Raw genomic sequence first — 14,553 nt, 5'->3', positions numbered from 1 at the left:
TCAACATAATAAAGGCCATATATGATAAGCCCACAGCCAACAACATACTGAACAGCGAGAAGCTGAAAGCTTTTCCTCTGAGATCGGGAACTAGACACGGATGCCCACTCTCCCCACTGCTATTTAACATAGAACTGGAGGTCCTAGCCATGGCAATTAGACAAAACAAAGAAATTCAAGGAATCCAGATTGGTAAAGAAAAAGTTAAACTATCACTAGTTGCAGATGACATGATACTGTACATAAAAAACCCTAAAGACTCCACTCCAAAACTAGTAGAACTGATATCAGAATACAGCAAAGTTGCAGGATACAAAATTAACACACAGAAATCTGTGGCTTTCCTATGCACTAATAATGAACCAATAGAAAGAGAAATCAGGAAAACAACTCCATTCACAATTGCATCAAAAAGAATAAAATATCTAGGAATAAATCTAACCAAAGAAGTGAAACACCTATACCCTGAAAACTACAAGACACTCTTAAGAGAAATTAAAGAGGACACTAACAAATGGAAACTCATCCCATGCTCCTGGTTAGGAAGAATTAATATCGTCAAAATGGCCATCCTGCCCAAAGCAATATACAGATTTGATGCAATCCCTATCTAATTACCAGCAACATTCTTCAACGAACTGGAACAAATAGTTCAAAAAGTCATATGGAAACACCAAAGACCCCGAGTAGCCAAAGCAATCCTGAGAAAGAATAAAGTGGGGGGGATCTCACTCCCCAACTTCAAGCTCTACTACAAAGCCATAGTAATTAAGACAATTTGGTACTGGCACAAGAACAGAGCCACAGACCAGTGGAACAGATTAGAGACTGCAGATATTAACCCAAACATATATGGTCAATTAATATTTGATAAAGGAGCCATGGACATACAATGGGGAAATGACAGTCTCTTCAACAGATGGTGCTGGCAAAACTGGACAGCTACATGTAAGAGAATGAAACTGGACCATTGTCTAACCCCATACACAAAAGTAAATTCAAAATGTATCAACGACCTGAATGTAAGTCATGAAACCATAAAACTCTTAGAAAAAAACATAGGCAAAAATCTCTTAGACATAAACATGAGTGACCTCTTCTTGAACATATCTCCCCGGGCAAGGAAAACAACAGCAAAAATGAACAAGTGGGACTATATCAAGCTGAAAAGCTTCTGTACAGCAAAAGACACCACCAATAGAACAAAAAGGTACCCTACAGTATGGGAGAGTATATTTGTAAGTGACAGATCCAATAAAGGCTTGACATTCAAAATATATAAAGAGCTCACCCACCTCAACAAAGAAAAACAAATAATCCAATTAAAAAGTGGGCAGAGGAACTGAACAGACAGTTCTTCAAAAAAGAAATACAGATGGCCAACAGACACATGAAAAGATGCTCCACATCGCTAGTCATCACAGAAATGCAAATTAAGACCACAATGAGATATCACCTCACACCAGTAAGGATGGCTACCATCCAAAAGACAAACAACAACAAATGTTGCAAGGTTGCAGAGAAAAGGGAACCCTCCTACACTGCTGGTGGGAATGTAAATTAGTTCAAACATTGTGGAAAGCAGTATGGAGGTTACTCAAAATGCTTAAAATAAAAATACCATTTGAGCCAGGAATTCCACTTCTAGGAATTTACCCTAAGAATGCAGCACTCCAGTTTGAAAAAGATGCACCCCTATGTTTATTGCAGCACTATTTACAATAGCCAAGAATTGGAAGCAACCTAAGTGTCCATCAGTAGATGACTGGATAAAGAAGATGTGGTACATATACACAATGGAATATTATTCAGTCATAAGAAGAAAACAAATCCTACCATTTGCAAGAACATGGATGGAGCTAGAGGGTATTATGCTCAGTGAAATAAGCCCAGCGGAGAAAGACAAATACCAAATGATTTCACTCATCTGTGGAGTATAAGAACAAAGGAAAAACTGAAGGAACAAAACAGCAGCAGAATCACAGAGCCCAAGAATGGACAAAGGGAAAGGGACTGGGGAGGAAGGGTGGGTAGGGAGGGATAAGGGGGGGAAGAAGAAAGGGGTATTATGATTAGCATGCATAATGTGGGGGGTGGGAGAAAGGGGAGGGCTATGCGACAGAGAAGATAAGTAGTGATTCTACAACATTTTGCTATGCTGATGGACAGTGACTGTAATGGGATTTGTTGGGGGGACTTGGTGTAGGGGAGAGCCTAGTAAACATAATATTCTTCATGTAATTGTAGATTACTGATAACAAAAAAAATGAAAAAAAAGAGAAAGAAAAGGGGGATTACTCCCTGATAGGATAAAACTAACTGCAAATCAACGATTAATGCATGCTTTACATATCCTTAATTTTGATCTTTTAAACGGTTTCAGATGATCAGCTATGGAAGTACATTTTTCTGATAATATTCCTTTCTCTTAAAAAGAAAAGCAGTTCCTGTGTGGTGATCTCCAATAGGTTCTTCACAATGGTATAAATGTCATATCAATGTGTGGGCAAAGGGTTTGTTTGTGTTTATACAGAGGATCAAAGCCTAATTTGGCTACCCAGAAAACGAATTAAGATACGATATGAAGAAGAACTTCCAACATCAACATCCTCTGGAAGAGTCATTCCAGAAGATGATCATCAAAAAACTTCAACAAAGATCCTGGCACTGTTGCAGTCGTAGCTGCATTCATTCCACCAGTTCCTGGACTTGCCATTGGAATGAAAAAGGAGATATCTAAGCTGGCCTGTGCATACAGTAAAACAACAAATTTGACTGGATCTATACTGTCGGAAGTCAACCAAGAATTAGGAGAAGTGCAAGTTGCAGTGCTCCAAAATCATGCAACTATAGACTATCTACTGTTAAAAGAACATATGGGATGTGAAAAGTTCCCAGAAATGTGTTGTTTTAATTTGTCAGATTTTTCTCAAACTGTTCACATTCAGTTAGACAATATCCATCATATCACTGGTAAGTTTTCACAAATGCCTAGGGTACCTAACTGGTTTTCTTGGTTTCACTGGATATGGCTGGTAATTGTAGGTCTGCTTTTGTTATGTAGCTGTATTCCTACTATGTTAATGTGTGTACACAATTTAATTAGTAGTTTGTTAAAACCTATACATGCTTATGTTACTCTACAAGAAGATATGTCAAAGAAATAATCAATCTTCCCATGTTTTCTTCCATCTGCTACTTCTATAGCTTTTCTTCTTCCTTCCTAATTACAACCCTTTAGTAGAATTTGTGCCTCATATCGAAAATTACCGAGTATCATAATTCTTCCAAGTGGTAAAGATACCTCAAGATAAATGCTGGGCATAGAAGCCACAGGGCATAAATCTGCAAAGAAGTAAAACACTAACCTTTTCAACGACTATTGCTTCTCTCTCCCTGTATGGCCCCGGAAGATGACTGGTTAGCCAGAGACGGGTAAGATTCCTCAAGGGAGGAACAACCTAAGACAGGCACAGTCGCAGGGGGGCCATCAGGTAAGAAATTGGGGATCAACAGAGGTGAGGCTTAGAAGCTCACCACCCCCCCCGCTGTTTTGAGAGAAATCTTCTGCATCCGTGGATGTTTTGTTGCCCTTGTCTAGCTTGGATTAATACTTAGTCTATAGGCACAGACCTGATCATCTACATTTGCCCTCTTACAGCACTAAACTATGCTTTCTACCTTTATCTTGCATCTACCTACCACTTCAGCATTTTATTTAAAATAATAATAATAATAATAATAATAAGGGAGAAATGTGGGATTCACATATAAATCAAGTATAAAAATCAAACGAATAATCATATCTGACTTGATTGTTTATAGTTCATGATGCGTGATCAAAACTGAAAGTTTCTGTGATATGACTGCCTTTGCACTGTTCACCATGTAAGAACTTATTCACTATGTAAGAACTTGTTCACCATGTAAGAACTTGTTCGTTATGCTTCAGAAGACTGGAGACTGTTGAGAATTAGGCTTGGGGTTGATTAATGATTGTGCATTGAGTCCCCTATACAGAATTTTATTTTTGTTAACAACCATTTGATCAATAAATATGAGAGATGCTCTCTCAAAAAATAAAATAAAATAAAATAAAAATCTCATGGACAGAAACATGAGTGACTTCTTCATGAACATATCTCCCTGGGCAAGGGAAACAAAAGCAAAAATGAATAGGTGGGACTATATCAAGATGAAAAGCTTCTGTACAGCAAAAGACACCATCAATAGAACAAAAAGGTATCTTACAGTATGGGAGAATATATTCGTAAATGACAGATCCAATAAAGGGTTGACATCCAAAATATATAAAGAGCTCACACACCTCAACAAACAAAAAACAAATAATCCAATTAAAAAATGGGCAGATGAGCTGAATAAACAGTTCTCTAAAGAAGAAATTCAGATGGCCAACAGACACATGAAAAGATGCTCCACATCGCTTGTCATCAGAGAAATGCAAATTAAAACCATAATGAGATATCACCTCACATCAGTAAGGATCGCCGCCATCCAAAAGACAAACAACAACAAATGTTGGCGAGGTTGTGGAGAAAGGGGAACCCTCCTACACTGCTGGTGGGAATGTAAATTAGTTCAACCATTGTGCAAAGCAGTATGGAGGTTACTCAAAATGCTTAAAATAAAAATACCATTTGAGCCAGGAATTCCACTTCTAGGAATTTACCCTAAGAATGCAGCAGCTCAGTTTGAAAAAGACAGATGCACCCCTATGTTTATCGCAGCACTATTTACAATAGCCAAGAAATGGAAGCAATCTAAGTGTCCATCAGTAGATGAATGGATAAAGAAGATGTGATACATATACACAATGGAATATTATTCAGCCATTAGAAGAAAACAAATCCTACCATCTGCAACAACATGGATAGAGCTAGAGGGTATTATGCTCAATGAAATAAGCCAGGCGGAGAAAGACAAGTACCAAATGATTTCACTCATATGTGGAGTATAAGAGCAAAGAAAAACTGATGGAACAAAACAGCAGCAGAATCACAGAACTCAAGAATGGACTAATAGTTACCAAAGGGAAAGGGACTGGGGAGGATGGGTGGGAAGGGAGGGATAAGGGCGGGGAAAAAGGAAGGGGGCATTACAATTAGCATGTATAATGTGGAGGGGTTACGGGGGCGGGCTCTACAACACAGAGAAAACAAGTAGTGATTTTACAGCATCTTACTCAGCTGATGGACAGTGACTGTGAAAGGGTATGTGGAGGGGACTTGGTGAAGGGAGGAGCCTAATAAACATAATGTTCTTCATGTAATTGTAGATTAATGATACCAAAATAAAAAAAAAAATTTTAATCCTTATTTTGTATCAGAGTTCTCTGAAACGGAATCTCATTTTTTTCTGAGTGCTTGATGGGTGGAAACTGCCTAAAATTTGTTTCTTGTTGTAGAGGGGGCAATGGACCATGCCTTTAGGTTAGACTCTGGGTTCCAGATCCACTTTATTAAGCCATCAGAGAAGTCAATGCCTCTAAGTCAAGCGCCTCTTCCTGGTCCACGGAGGCATTGCTCCTCGTTTGACGTACATACTGTGGGAAAGAAATTGCGGACGCCGTCTCCATTTTCAGGAGCTGGGAAAATATCTGTTTGTTGCCCAGCCCAGTTAATAGTTTTTAAACAAATGAACCACACGCAAATACTTCTGATTTTAAGCTTAATGTTGTAAAAGCACGTTTCATGAGGCACACCTCTATACAAAATTTCTCCTCCCTACTTGTGGGAACCCTATCGCTGGCTTCCTGATTGCCAACGTTCTCGAGATTTTGCTAATATCATTCAGATATTTCTTAAAGAGTTTACGAGCCCTCTCATTACATAATTGTGGAACTGTATCAAAATGTAAAGTACAGGCAGGCTTTAAACACTGGCTCTAATAACAAGCCTTCCTGGTGCCTTTAGCCACTCTGGTGGGGTCTTGACAACGGCACTCCTCCAGTTTCTGCATTATTAGTGCAGTGACCCCAAGTGGCTATACTCTGTAAGTTCAAGAGAGTATGAATAAAGCCCTGCCAGGTCTCAGGATTCCTGCTATAAAATCATGTCCAGGAACCTATTGTTTCCTAAAGATCTGGACCCCATGGTGGAGAACAATAGAAGGAAATTTGAAATTGGAGCCAAGTAAAATAAGTTTTTCTGAAATATGGACCAGTCCTCAGAGAAGTTCAAGAGCAATTAGCCCCAAGCTCTGTTCATTCAACCAACAGCTGTTTTTATTGAATGCTTGCCGTGTGCCAGGCTCTGGGCTAAGAGGCAGGGCTGGCTCATCAGTGCAGGACATATGCAATTGCTCTTGGCTTAATGCTCTGCCATCACCATCTAGTAATTCTTAATTTCTGAACAAGACGGCCTGCATTTTCATTTTGCTTTGGTTCTGGCAAATTATGTTGCTAGTCCTGCCCTCAGAACAATGTCCTAGAAAAACCACTAGAGAGACATTTTAAAGTCCACTGAGCAATTAAAGAACAATATTATTTTCTCTGAGTTCCATCCTCCTTCTTCCCTTCTTTTTTTCCCCAGCTTGTAACACTGTTTTTCTCTTCTCTCTCCTCTTCGTTGCTTGTCCTCATTGTTAGTTTTTTTATTCTTCATCCTGTTCAGTGTACTCTGTCCTCACTCTGGCTCCGCTTAGCTTTCCTTTATTGCCTCTTCCCTTTTTCCCTCTCCTCTCACTTGTTCTATTTTTCTTTTTCTTCTCTCAGCAAAATGGGTTTTAAAATGTGACTAATACAATGTAATGATATAGGAATGATAATAATAGCAGACATTTGTTCCCTGGCCACTCTGAAAAATAGCATCCCTGGACCTCCCCATCCCTCACACTGTTTATTACTCTTTATAACACGTATCACCACTTTTTTTGCTGTTGTTATTTATTTCTAGCCCCCTTCACTAAAATACAAGCTCCCTGTGAGCAGATTTCCAGGTCCTGACCTTGCTATATCAACAACAAAACCATTGAACATCCTAGATCACTGTTTGCCACTTGTAGATGCTCCATAAATACTTATTTACTGAGTGAATGAATGGGTGAATGAGCATTACTATGTATTAGGTTATTACATTAAATACATTCCATGCCTAATTCATGTAATCCTTTCAATAGTTCTATGCTTAATTATAGAGGCAAAATTTGACCCCACATCCTTCTGGTTTCAGAGCCCATTCATTTAACTGCTAAATAAACAAAACTGTCTCCCTGGTTGGAACACATGGTTCCTAAACATAAAAATGTGTTTTAACTTTTCTCTAGTGTCTCACTGAAGATCAAACAGCTAATGGTACCATTTAAATATTCAGCAAAAAATTTGGCAACTATATAGCCCACGCTCATGAGAGACTCAGGCTTTCCTGAGGTGCTGCAGATGTGGCAGGGCTCAGTTATGATTAGGCCCACATTTATTTCTGAACAGTTTCTCTGGATTCCATTTCATATCCACAACATGTAGCACACTATACCTCCCTCATTTCAGAGTAAAGAAGGTCATGATATTACATTAATGTAAAATAGAAGCATTAGTAAACATGATTCTGAAAAAGGGATACCTCTCTCCCCTGAATAGTATGCTATCAAAATAAAATTTACATTACTCAATATTTCCACCTGCTCAGAATTTCAAGATGTTGTGAGTGCTTGCTTACTTCAACACTCTAAAGAATATATTTATTAAATTATACTGGAATATATATGCCAGATGTAAATTAAACACCATAATAATTATAGCTAATATTCATTGAGCATTGACAATGTGCTAGGCAGGCATTGTGCTAAGCACTTCATATAAATTAACCATTTGAGATAGGTTTTATTATAATTGCCACTTTATAGTTTCAGAAACTAAGGCCAAAATCAAACAAATAATGAAACTTAGACCTTTGATTTCATCAGTATACTTAATGGAGTAAGATTTAATACAAATCTGAAGATTTGTATTGAATACATTTATGAAGATATAAATAGCAAGAGCATTCTAGAATATCTATAGCTGAATTGAACTAGTTATATTTTTTAGCATATTATCCGAAGTATTTTTGTGTTTAAAGTTTAGGCGGTTAGTTTTGTTTTGTATTGTTTTATGCTTTCTGTCCTATCCTAAAAGCGTTATCTTCACTCCTAAAAACATGAAAGTCAAAGAAATATCCTGTTTGCTCTTAAACTGGTAAAATTTCATGGTCAGCTTTTGGAAAAGAGCCCAAGAGAGTCTGTGAATACAAGTGTAAAACAATTATGTTATCATAAAACAATTTCACAAATCTCTTCTGGTACGTCATCTTATACAATTCCCTTTTCCTCCTATTTTCCCCAGCCCTCTGCAGGGCTTTCTTTGGATGTGTCCCCTTTCTCTGCCTCCCACTAACTTTGCAGTGTCCTCAACGTGTCCATGACTTTCTTATTTCAGGCTCAGCTATAGCAACAAGACCCACTGTGACTTCTTACCCAAATTGGTGCAGACATGCTGTGACTTTACAGCCTGTCCTAAGAGGCAACACACCTGCAGGACCCCATGAGGCATGAATCCAGGCTACATCCAGGTTGGAGTCAGGATCCAGGGTGGGCAGGACTAAAGGGTAAGGCTTGGCAGCAGGATGTTCTAGTGTGAATATGGTAAATGTTTTGAACAGTTACTGCCCTATCCTAAGACCATAGCTGCCATCACTAATTTATCACAGTGACCCTCAGCAGGAGATTTAGATAACCACTACCAATGCCTTGGCATTGATATGTTAGTTGAGACCCACTCACCATTCCTTGTTGAAGGCAGTCAGCAATGCTGAAAGAGGCTGGCACTAGTACTTCCCTTTCATGTGGCCCTGACAGCCAATAAGCCTACCAGGGACAGGCCCACCCACCAAAGGGAGGAGCTGGCAAGGAGCCAGGTATATCTAAACCACAGAGAGGGACTGGGTGGAAAACTGAAAGCCTAAAGAGAATGAGAAAATTCAGTGGAAATTAACATATGGTGGTAACGTGATGAAAACAGTGCTGCCTAAAACAGAAAATTTAGGGCAGCCAAACTAAGCCCAGATCCCACCTGCCGGTGAGTTCCGGCCCACTGCTCGGTGAGCCAGGAGATTTCTGAATGCCCAAAGCAAAGCCAGGCTAGGACAATGCAGGCACTAGTGGTAGGCCTCGCTTTACACGTCTCCCTTTCCTCTTAAATTCAGTCACCATCTGCAGGGCTAACATCAAATTCCACTTTCCATCAGAATTTTATTCCCCAATTCAATTGGCCTAGATGCCCAAGACATCTTTAACAGATATTTCATTGGCAACACAAATAAACCATGGAAAAAGTATACTGTCTCAGCTCTCCCCTGAAACTATATCTTCTTTAAATTTAATGCTACGGGTAATGGTCCCATTGAACACATAGAATATGAAAACAAACACAGGTCCTCAGAATCATCTGATTCTTGTTCACTTTTCCACCAAAACAAAAAGAAGACCAAAGGAGTGACCCCAAGGGCCCACTGGGGGAGTCAGGCAGGACACAGGCTGGACCACATGGGAGCAGCTGCCTCTGGGAGCAGCCAAGTATGAATGTAGCCCGGGCATTCATACTCAACGCAGTGAGCCATTGATGATCCCCAGCAACATGACTCCTGGTCTCAGGAACCCCTTCACCACTCCTCGGGCAGAAGAAAAAGAAGAGCTGTTAAGTCACCCTTAAGTGACATTAGTAGAACCCATCTCTGAGTTCTGAGTCACTGAGCTGTGTGAGCTCACCTTGTTAGAAAAGCAAACTACAAAGGGAAACAAAATAAAAAATGAACAAATGGGACTATATCAAGCTGAAAAGCTTCTGTACAGCAAAGGACACCATCAGCAGAACAAAAAGGCATCCTACAGTATGGGAGAATGTATTTTTTTAATGACATATCCAACAAGGGATTAACATCCGAAATATATAAAGAACTCACATGCCTCAACACCCAAAAAGCAAATCACCCTATTAAAAAATGGGTGGAAGATATGAACAGACACTTCTCCAAAGAAGAAATTCAGATGGCCAATAGACATATGAAAAGATGCTCCACATCGCTAATCATCAGGGAAATGCAAATTAAAACCACAATGAGATATCACCTCACATCAGTTAGGATAGCCAACATATAAAAGACTAGGAACAACAAATGCTGGCGAGGATGCAGAGAAAAGGGAACCCTCCTACACTGCTGGTGGGAATGTAAACTAGTTCAAACATTGTGAAAAGCAGTATGGAGTTTCCTCAAAAAACTAAAAATAGAAATACCATTTGTCCTGGGAGTCCCACTCCTAGGAATTTACCCAAAGAAAACAACTTCTCAGATTCAAAAAGACATATGCACCTCTATGTTTATCGCAGCAATATTTACAATAGCCAAGAAATGGAAGCAACCTAAGTGCCCATCAGTAGATGAATGGATAAAGAAGATGTGGTACATATGCACAATGGAATACTATTCAGCCATAAGAAAGAAACAAATGCTACCATTTGCAACAACATGGATGGAGCTAGAGGGTATTACACTCAGTGAAATAAGTTAGGCAGAGACAGACAAATACCAAATGATTTCCCTCATTTTTGGAGTATAACAATGAAGCAAAACTGAAGGAACAAAATAGCAGCAGACTCACAGACTTCAAGAAGGAACTAGTGATTACCAAAGGGGAGGGGTGGGGGAGGGCGGGTGGTGAGGGAGAGAGAAGGGGATTGTGGGGTATCATGATTGGTGCACATGGTGTGTGGGGGGTCACGGAGAAGACAGTGTAGCTCAGAAAAGACAAATAGGGACTCTGTGGCATCTTACTACACTGATGGGCAGTGACTGCAATAGGGTACTGGGGAGGGACACGATAATAAGGGTGAATGTAATAACCACACTGTTTTTCTTGTGAAACCTTCATAAGAGTGTATATCAATGATACCTTTATAAAAAATGTAATAAATAAAAGAAAAGCAAACTCCACCTCACCCTGATCTGAACACTGACCTTGAGCAGGGCACCTCAAATTCACTACCTGAAAAACAAGGTGGACTGGGAGAAGGAGCTAACAACAGATTTTTAACAAAATAAGGTTTTACAACAGAAGATGTTTGTTGAAGCAATGCCTTTCTTCTGTGATGGGGAAAAACAAGTAGGAGAAAGCTCAGATGTTCTCTCCACCTAAATTTCATGGCACAGGGCTTTCCCTGAGAATGTTTCCTGTATTCCCAGCCCCATCCTCTCAATGTCCTAACCTTCCCTCACGGTCCATTCCAGGCAGGGCTTCACAGGAGGGCCTTTGCAGCCCTGCTGGCCAATCTGCCTCCAGCCAAACCCCTTAAACCCTTTCCACCCTCTCCACCTTTACAGCTTGAAGCTATTCAAATACTTCTGTCTCCTTATCATCTTCCCCAAAATGATGACTTTCTCTCTGGACTATATTCTTCTGCCTCACAAGGTCACCATTAACGCAGAAGCTCATACAAATACATTCAACAAATATTTATCTAGCTACTATGTGCTGGGCACCATGGAAGATTCTGCAGAGGATATTAAGATGTAAGACACATGTTCTGCCCTCAGGAATCATTAGCCTGGGCATGGTTATAATACAATGCAAGCACACACACACACACACACACACACACACACATCCAAGTGAGTCAGAATAAATGCCCTGGATTCTTTGGAGACTTCAAAAGAAGGAGCATTCACTTGTGGTTGGGGGATCAGGAGAGGCCTTCCAGAAGAAAGAGCATTTGAGCTGTGCTTTGCAAAATAGGTTGGGTGTTGTCAGGCAGAGGTAAGAGTGAAGAACAATAAAGGAAAGGAACCATGCGCACAGGAGGAAAAAAATCTCATACTGTCAAATAGTCTAGTTTGGCCAAACAGAAGTTCTATCTTTATTTTCCAACTCTGATATTTGACCATATGAGATGATGTGGTCTGTAAAAGCAATGGAACAAAACAGTTGACTTGGGAATGTCAATGACATACCAGGAATGTGTAGAAAGGCATCAAATGCCAGCCTAAGAAGTCTTCATCTAATCAGTGATTAGAACAACAGTGTAGGAGAACTAATTTCATCCAAGATAAGGGCTTGTTGGGGGCTCTGTGTCTGTACTCCACAACAACATCAGGCTGCTTTAACAGTAGCCTTTGGGAAAGGCTCTTACTCCTTGTTTAGTAACCCAGCAGGAAGCTAAGAGTGGGCATTCCAGGCCCACTGGTGGTGGTGACAGGGCAGCCCTGGGTCATGCATTCATGCTGTCTCCACTCTGGAAGGTGATGCTGGGAAAGCAATGTGACTGCCATGCCTACAATGATTTTGTTCTTTAGGAAGACCAGGTACATGATTGGGGATATTTGCCCTAAAAACAAAAGGTAGAAAATATCCAAGAACCAGAGCAGCAAGTCAGGTCCAATGCCAAGTAAGACTAGCTGAGAGGATAGATCCAAGGACAGATGAAGTCTGTAGATGGTGGCCAGGGTTGTGAGACCAGGGGAGAGGTGGAGAGGGTTGGGGGTTGAAGGTCAAGGGCTCTGATGCAACACTGGCAGCAGAGGCCCCTGTAACTAACATAGGCTGAGGCTCTCATTACCCACTTCTCTTGTTCCCCTTTAGACTTGACCCAGCCACCAGGCCAATGCACATGTTTTAGAAGGTCCTGACACAGTATAAAGTATGTTTGATACGGCAAAAATTGAGTTTCCCATTAGTAAAGCTTTGGTTTCCTCTACCTATTGGATAGGCATTGAACACCCTCTTTCATGGGATGTTTGTGAAGCTCAGATAACATGAGGGTGTAAGGAACAGTTATAATGGAGTTGTAATTAGCTTGCAATTGCATCTACATATTGATAATCCATAATCCAAGACTCAGCTAATGAATATTGATAGTTTGCTATGCCCCCAACACTGTCTTAGGCCCTTTGAAGAAATTAAAAATATATTTAATGCAAAGTCAAATTTAAATATTTGGGACACATTTATTTAGATTTAAACTGTAGTAGATCTCAAAGCATTTGGCCCTGGGACCTTTCTGAGGATGAAGAAACAACACCAAAAAAAAAAAATCTTCTCACTTAATCTACAAATATTAGTCAACAAATATTTAATGACTGTCGCTATCACATTAGGTGATTGCATCCCATTCCCACATTGACAGATGTCAGATACAGGCAGGCAGACAGAAAGAATTAAATTTTAAAACCTGTCCTTTAAACACAAAGATATGTGGCCTTTCATTTTAATCCTGTTCTTGAACTGTGCAAATTAATCCCCATATTACCAAAGAAGCTATTTTTAAATCTTATGTGAAAATTTTAAAAATACATATCTGAGAGGTCACCAAACACCTGAGAGAGCAGCAAACACTTCAAACATTCTACATTTTTCCCCCAGAACTCATATCCACCCAAATATAAAGTGGTTTCATTGATATGTCTAATTGTTCTCAATGTTTTTCACTCAACAAAATTTGAGAGAAAATAATTGAAACCACAGGTAAATGAGATGACATATCTATTTGGAGATGGCATGAATCCCTTTTTGATCACTTGAAAGTCATTTGTATTTTTTAACCTTGCAGTTATGAACCAGGAAACACATATAATACAAAAAAAGATGGATTCTTTAATTTACTGTAATTTCTCTAACGACAAGAAAACATTGAGATTAGGTGTATACAGAAAGAATTTTAACTATTTTTCAAAAATTACCTTTTATTCTGCTATAGAAAAAATATAAAGAGAAGTGAATAAGATTTCTTTATCACAACAAAGGAAAACAATAAAATATTAAGGAGCCCTACCTTAAAGTAGCCTCAATGGGCAGCTCGAAAGACTGAATCTCAGCCAGGACATTCTCATAGGTTTGATCTGGATCTTCTTCCAACATTGCTCCACATGCCCCTGATTTTCCACCTGCAGACATCAGATTTTTGTGCGAAACAATTGTAATTTATAAAAGAAATGTAGGTTTCCTTCTAATTATTATAAGGGTTCTCTGTTCACCCAAAGTAGCAGCAAAAACTGAGCTCACTGTGTGACTTCATGCTATCAAAATCCTTGCTTCCAAGAATGTTGCACAGCTGTTGCTGTCCTGTCTCTACTTATAACATTTTACTTATTATTAACCTTGACACAGTTCAGAAAGTTCCTGCCTGATGCTTGCTCTATTTATTTACTTGTTTCTCAAAGATAGTAACTGCAAACTTTGGTAGGAATTAGAGACATTACAACTACAAAAAGTTATTAAATACAATGGACTTCTTAAAGCACATACTTTAAATATTGTTTATGCTAAATACATAACAAAACTATGCTCCTAATTATTCCTGCAACTATTCCCTTGTCCACAAACCCAAGAAGGTAGCTTGTCCAGGAAAAATGTAACATCCTGTAGGATATGGTTTTGAGGTCACTGGGCTAATTCCTTGGTTTCCCATCTCCTTTACTTCTCCACCCTACTCGCTTCTGTGTGGTTCCTCCATTATAAAACCATTCCTTCTTTTGTCCCCTGTTCTAAAACAAATGCTTCTAGCAGCAGTTA

General features: G+C 39.4%; 1 protein-coding gene across 2 annotated transcripts in view; it reads right to left on the bottom strand.

Moving 5' to 3' along the window:
- EXOC6 (exocyst complex component 6) overlaps window positions 1–13,944 on the bottom strand; it is a 263,797-nt gene extending 249,853 nt beyond the window's left edge. Inside the window, exon 1 of one of the 2 annotated variants that reach the window (XM_057506080.1) lies at window positions 13,814–13,944. In XM_057506080.1, the coding sequence (XP_057362063.1) occupies window positions 13,814–13,935 (122 nt within the window). In that variant the 5' untranslated portion in view covers window positions 13,936–13,944. The remainder of the gene's footprint in view (window positions 1–13,813) is intronic. The other variant, XM_036880142.2, reaches the window with a different exon arrangement.
- Between the last annotated feature and the right edge of the window lie 609 nt (window positions 13,945–14,553).

This window comes from Manis pentadactyla, chromosome 8 (assembly GCF_030020395.1).
Source record: "Manis pentadactyla isolate mManPen7 chromosome 8, mManPen7.hap1, whole genome shotgun sequence".
Classification (NCBI taxonomy): Eukaryota; Metazoa; Chordata; class Mammalia; order Pholidota; family Manidae; genus Manis; species Manis pentadactyla.
Note: the sequence above shows the minus strand (reverse complement) of the source record. Positions and strands in the feature narration are given on the sequence as shown.